The sequence below is a fragment of the Drepanopeziza brunnea genome (genome assembly GCF_022702325.1).
Source record: "Drepanopeziza brunnea f. sp. 'multigermtubi' strain 214-2 chromosome Unknown ctg16, whole genome shotgun sequence".
Taxonomy (NCBI): Eukaryota; Fungi; Ascomycota; class Leotiomycetes; order Helotiales; family Drepanopezizaceae; genus Drepanopeziza; species Drepanopeziza brunnea.
The window spans coordinates 1,503,198-1,509,740 of record NW_027094079.1 but is presented as its reverse complement, the minus strand read 5'-3'; the positions used below and the strand labels follow the sequence as shown (position 1 = coordinate 1,509,740).

General features: G+C 53.3%; 2 protein-coding genes across 2 annotated transcripts; both read right to left on the bottom strand.

The window, feature by feature from the left end:
- Positions 1 to 352: 352 nt before the first annotated feature.
- L3040_008708 (uncharacterized protein) lies at positions 353 to 2,008 on the bottom strand (the record flags this gene model as incomplete). The annotated part of the gene is made up of 9 exons (XM_007290860.2): positions 353 to 471; positions 543 to 573; positions 659 to 744; positions 819 to 1,090; positions 1,174 to 1,285; positions 1,351 to 1,429; positions 1,492 to 1,614; positions 1,671 to 1,796; positions 1,853 to 2,008. 9 exons carry the CDS (start codon positions 2,006 to 2,008, stop codon positions 353 to 355), a joined length of 1,104 nt encoding a protein of 367 aa, XP_007290922.2.
- A 2,553-nt stretch (positions 2,009 to 4,561) lies between these two features.
- L3040_008707 (uncharacterized protein) lies at positions 4,562 to 6,052 on the bottom strand (the record flags this gene model as incomplete). The annotated part of the gene is made up of 1 exon (XM_007290861.1): positions 4,562 to 6,052. One exon carries the CDS (start codon positions 6,050 to 6,052, stop codon positions 4,562 to 4,564), a length of 1,491 nt encoding a protein of 496 aa, XP_007290923.1.
- Between the last annotated feature and the right edge of the window lie 491 nt (positions 6,053 to 6,543).

Here is a 6,543-nt window from a genome sequence, read left to right as displayed (position 1 = left end):
GTGAAGCAGGGAGGGTGGCGGTAGGATCGATCGTAGGCGTTGCTGAGATTTGAGGAGCCGTGTGCTGTGTGCCGTGTGCCATGATGAGCGTTGGCGAGAAGCGCGACAGACAGAGTTGGGTGAGCTGGGGAGGAGGAGTCGCGGATCAGGAGAGGAAAGGCGAGGCGCGGCGAGGCGCGGCGCCGCAGGAGAACAGGCCGGGCGAATGATTACTATTAAGTCAAGCAAGTACGTACGGAGAGGGTCGGTGCGTGTCCGCGACGATGAAGGATCTCGTCTCGAAATAAAAAAAAAGTTTACAGGAGCCGCGAACGTTCGACCGGTCGCATCTCGCCACGGGAGAGAGGGTATCTTAGACGGGCAGCATGACCGGGACGCCGAGGATGATGTCTTGTCCGTACTTCGTGCCGTTGACCTCTTTGATCCCGTGGAGTCGCTCTTCGGGAGGGAGTTGGACGCGGGTTCTGACTTCTGTCCGTAGAATAACCATGAGTCTGTCTGTATTCCTAAAAGAAAGACTCCATCGCGGGGGGGAAACTTACGAGCTTCTCTCCATTCCTTGTTTGTGGGGACCTGAAAAAAAATTTCGCCATGTCAGCGTGTCGCCCAGACATACATCCCCTCCCCCTCCCCCTACGCGTTGGATTCGGTATCTTACCGGAATGCCAGAATCGATAAGCTTTTTGAACTGCATGAAAACTCCCTGCTCGAGTATAAATCCCTCGCGCTGTATCAGCGGCGATTCTAGTCACACTGCTCGTCAGCACATGCCCTTCCTTTCCGACTTCTCAGAGACAACAAAGTAGGCGAGCACGTACCTGTCACAGGCTTCAGACGCATACCCCCTTTCGACCCATTGAATAAGACCAGGGAGAGCCGCTGCTCGTGCTGCTGGTCCTCGGGGGGGTCCGCGACCTTGTGCAGCGTGGCCTTGAAGTGGCCCCCGGAGATCACCTCGAGCGTCTCGCCGAGGTTGACGACCAGCGCGCCCGGCTTGTACTTGACGTACTTCCACTTGTTGTTCTTCCAGATCTGGAGCGCCGTGACGGGGACGGAGAAGAGGAGGGTCGTCGTCCCGTAGTCGGTGTGCCTGTTGCCCCCAAACTTTACTCAGCACCGCTCACGCCGTGGAGCGCTCGGAAGCGAGCAGATCGGGGTGACTGGTTGACTCACCCGTACATCCTGACTCCCTTGCGCGCAGCTCTGGCTTCTTTATCTAGGGGATAGTAGAGCGCGTGTCTGAAGTAGCCGTCGCCGACCAGCCCGTCGTGCGACTGCACGTTGTCTGTGGAGTGGAGCTCGGTTAGCGGTCGCTTGTTGGGCACGAGTCAACAAGCACGTCCGACGTACCCCATAGATAATCCGCCGGGAGTTCCAGAACCATGGACAGCAGTTTCAGCAGTCGACGGTTGACGGAGCTCACGAGATACTGGATAACCTGTTAGTCGCGCATTTGGAATTTTTTTGGGGTGGGGGGGGGGAGTGGCTGACATCGCAGAATGCCGTGATCTCGTCCATGAATGGGAGGATGCATGCCGGCACCCGGCTCAGGTCCGCAAACTCGGGGGAGTAGAAGTTAAAGTGCTCGATGCCGTCGTAGTTGCCCTTTTCTCGCTGCAGGCCTCGTCAGTGAGCAATCAGACTTCGCACCTGACAACGGGGAAGTGTACCTTCCATCCGAAGCGAGGCTTGAAACCTGCGAAGACGCCGGTTGATGGGTCCCATAGCAGGTTCTCCTTGTCCTCGACGGATATGTTTGAGTGGAGATATTGAGCTAGGGAAAATTGACGATGCAGCTATTCAAGATGTCAATCAGAAACTTGACTTGTGGCTTTGCCGGGACGGAATGTACCTGCTCAAGCGAGACACCATAGTTTGTCAGGAACAAGAACCCGTCCTCTTTGATGGCGGCTCTGGTAGTGGCCACAAGTTCAGCAACGACAGCGGGATCATCTGAATCAAGGAGAGACAACTCGATCGTCCGAAGCTCAGCCCAATCGAGACGCATTTTTGTTGGGCGGGGAGGGATCCATGTTGGGACTTCCGGTTTCTCAGCTGAGCTGGGTGGCATAAAAGGAGGTGCCATTTTTCAGAAAACCGTGCCCTGAAGTTGATTTTGGAGATACTGTCAGTCAGTGCCTTTGTTTCGCGTTACTGACTTCTTTAAGTAGTTTTTGCCAGCAATAGTGCTGGCATTCGAGGATATACTTACTTGTCCCCCGTCTATTCTAGACGCTCCCCCTTGCGGACCATCTCACCCCCCATCTCGGGTTACACTGCTTCATGCCTATCAGCCATTGACTTTCTGACGTATTGGCGGCCTCGATGTCCCCGCAGTCGAGGGATTCCTTGCGCCGATTAACCGTCTCAAAGGTACTATCCATGAGGAGGGCTCGCTAGCAACTCCGGTTTCAAATTCCTTCAGAATTTAGAGTTTTATGCCAAGCCAGTGTATTTCTGGCTAGCAACGGGATTATCAATCGATGAGATGGAAAAGTGGATAGATGCGCATCAATTGAGAGATCAGACCCGGCGTTGTCAAAGGTACACAGAGGACGGAGGTATGACCTGTTGGACGGAGCGGAGTACTTGTCCTGGCATGTCGTTGCTGCACGAGGTAGGCTTCGGCGTTAAGATCCGAATCTCAAGGGTTTGCTCAAGCCTGGACGGGGTTAAGTGAGGTTAAATGTGGTATCAATCCGCGGCTGCAGCCACTCAGGCTGCCCGTGAACCTGGTTGCTGCACAGATGGCCATTCCAAGACGGAGCCATAAGATGACTCGGCTCCTACTCTCCGGTCGGTGAGCCAAGGCCCCATTACCCAAGACAGGCGACATCCAAAGTTCAAACAAACATCTCGGATCTCCTCGAGCCGAGCAAGAGGCGATGCGAAAACGACCTCAACGCCTTGACAGAGTTTTGCCTTGCTTTGCGTTACTCTACCTATCACTTATCAAACAGGCGACCCCAGAGATGCGAGATGCGAAACGCGAAACGCGAAGGAATATCGGTACAGAGTATGAAGAGTATCCTCGTGTGGTCAACAAACAGATGCCAAGAGCCATACACAGCCTCCTCGGTTGCAAGCCCGGTCGACCGAAAACATCTCGTAAAATCGTACACTTAATATAGCAAGGGCAAGCGTGTTATAAGGTGAGAGAGAAGTATCAAATTCAAATCCTAACCTTCTGGAAAAGCTGTGGTCAACAAATAGTAAGAGCATGTTCGGTGTCATTGCCGAGCCCTTGACTTCTTGGCAGGATGCTGAGATGGGAGGTCTACCGACCGGTACCTTGATGAACAAGCCAAGCGCGTTATCTTCCTATCTTTACTCTCCCCCCATGAATACATGTCGAAAGCATAATTTGGCAAGGGATCTTACCAGCTCTTAAACCGATCAACTTAGTAGTACGAAGCATAAGTAAGGATTCATTCAGCCCTGCAAAGTATCTCTGAGCCAGTATTTAGTCCGTGCAATGGAGTAGGTAGACAGGGCTTTAAGCCATTAACCCACGGTACAGGCGTAATTGTTATCCCTTGAGGGTGCCTCAAAAGTATAGTTTCCACTTTAACCCCCCTGGTTACCCTAACCTCAGGGGGTAATACTTACGCCTGGGACGTAGTAGAAATCACCGCTCTACGATTTATGGAGCTTGGGCGGGGGATAGTACGTAGTACGTAGAGGTACTTTGTACAAGGAGAAAGGTCACCCGTAAGTGATCATGGGAATCGAGATTTGGATGCACAATCCGTGTACGAAGCTGCAATGCAGCGATTGTCGTGATTCTTGGATTACACTCTGTTGCCTTGGCCGCGATGGGTACTACGTATATGCCGCCGATTTCAGAATCGTGACTGAGACCCGCGCCCTATCAGACGCCACAAGGACTTGAAGATCCCACAGATATGGTGCAGCGGTGTAATAATATAAGCGAGGATACATACATATCTGTAAACCTTCTTCGTTTTCGATCCAAAAACGTAAGCGGTAACATACTACGTAGTAGTACTTGTAACCTCAAAATCCGTCCAGCCAAAAATGCAGCTCAATCAAACCAGCGCCCAAAGATATCGCTGGATAAGTAGGCATATTTCGCAGTACGGAAGGCAGAAAATCCATGCATCAAATTAGTTGTAGTACTGTAGGTATCAATCGCATCTTCAATGCGACACCGGGCCACCGGGCCACCGGCGTAAACAAATCCTCCCTTTACATCATGCCAAGGTTCAAGACGCAGAACTGACTGGCTGGCGCGGACAACGGGAAATGGGGGGTCCGGAAAAATCCCCATCGCTAAACGCACACCGGCGTCTATCTAGTCTACCTAGGTACCGTTTAATAAAGTTAATTTAAACGTCTACATACCGGTATGCGATCAAGACTTGGAAACGCCCTCATTCTCAAATAATCCTCGCAACCAATAACACAATCGATTGTCACGAAAATCATTACTATTAGGTATGTACCCGCTATAAAATAATCGCAGCAGCAGTCGCGCGCTCGAAAGCCCAACCGATCGCCCGAAAACAGGATTTCAGCCCATAATCCATATGTCGATAACTCAACAATTGAGGCTTTGATGAGCTATGAAAAGTTTCGAGAAGCTATAACGAAAGTCCGGGAGGTCCGTACAATCAGCCATGGTGGAACAAAGTGCCTCCTCCTGCCTTTTGTCGAGACCCTCGCCGTGCAATGCATAGCGTATGAGGATGCTGCGGTCTTGCTGGAGCATCTGCGTGCGGCGTAGCAAGTTCTTCACCCTCTTCTCCAACACCTCGTATTCATTGATCCACGAGCGGAAGAAATTCTCGTACAGCATGCGGCCCAAGGCTTCCCCCGGGTTATCCAAGGTGTGATACCACCTCCTCAGAATCATGTAATAGTGCCGCCTCACAGAGTCATCGGTGACATTTTGTAGTTCCCTGCCAGTCGGAACCCTCGTCAACGGCTGCGGTGACGAAAGGTTGTCCATCGCCACGATGCTCGCCCACGAGTAACGACCCCTGGTGACGTCTTTGATACAGTCGACGACGCCGAAGGTATCCTCAAGGTTACTTCTGAACATAGTCACCTCGTAGTCGACCTTCTCTTCCCAGGATTTCATCAGCTCCCACCACAGTTCTTTCTCGCCCCGCTCCGCCACGTAACAGTGGTTGCAGCGCCAATGCTCGAACTGCACTTCTCCCTCCACCAGGGAGAATTCCGGGTCGGAGGGCGTGACTCTCGCCGTGTTTCCCTGGCCGCGGCGGAACGCTGCCACCTCCTGCCACACGGTGCAACCCGGGCAGCGGATCCACCACAGCGTCCACCAGTTGCAGTTTTCCCGGCGGTGCATCTGGAAGCGCCACGGGCACTCGGCGTCCTCGGCTAGCGGGAACAGGTCCCAGAAAAAGCGCTCCGTGGAGTCGTGGCAGCGCCGGTGCCGCCCTTTGATAACGGGCACGTCGACGGGACCAATGTTCGAGGTTCGGAAGCCTCTCTCCCAGCCGCTCCGGTAGGACGACACCCGCGCCCACATGCCCGTGACGAACTTGCACTCGTTGCACCAGCGGCGGCGACGATGGCTGCCTATGTGGTAGAGTGCCGTCCACTCGGCCGCGCTGTGGGTGGCCGGGTTGATCCGCCGCATCCAGTTCTCCAGCGTGTCGGCTCGGAGCTCGGCCTGGCGGTGCAGCCCCCGTGCTTTCGCATTGTTACTCACCCAGCCGCCGCTTTTGCCGGCCACACGTGACCCTGGTGGCGGCTTTCGGAACCGGAGACGGAGCAGCGCGTGGTTATCAAAGTGGGTGTGGGGGAGGATCCGGAGGCAGCGGGTGCAGGCATACGCGACCAATCCGGAAGGCACGATGATCTTGGCTTTGGCGTTGATCGTCACCTCCCCGCCGCCGTACTGCGGCAAGCATTCCAGCTCCAGCAAGCGCTTCACCAGGAGCTCCCGGTCGGGGTTGATGAGGTTGCGGAAGAACCGGTTGGTCTGGGCGAAGGCGACGAGGGACGTGGCAGAGAGTTTGGACAGAATGAGGAAGTAGATGTCGAGGGGAATCGCGGTCATTTTCGATTGAGACTTGTAAGTATGCTTGTAAGTGTGCTGAACGTTAAATTCAAGGGAAAAGGATGAGGAGTAAAGTACTTGATTGAACCTGATGGCTTGCCTCTCCCATTCATGAATCACAGTCCACATCCTGGCGCGTGCGCTGAGCCATAAGTGAATATACTACGTTGGAATGAATAGCACACTTGACTTTGGCCTTGACTTTGGATGCTGAGACGGAAGCTGCTTTTCGGTGGTCGATGTCAAGGTCAAACACTCGGCTATCCCATACCTGACTATCATGTATATATATGCAATTTTGAGCTGATACGTATCAATCAATCGTCATGTCGCTATAGATATTAATTAGGGGTGTTCAGGACAAAAGATCAGAAGAGATTGAAGTTGGATATATAAACTACTGCACCGTGGCCCTAATAGAAGACGATAACGAGTCGCTGAGACCAATGGGGGGGGCAGTTAGTTGACGGCGATGGTTCCGGACGTACGTA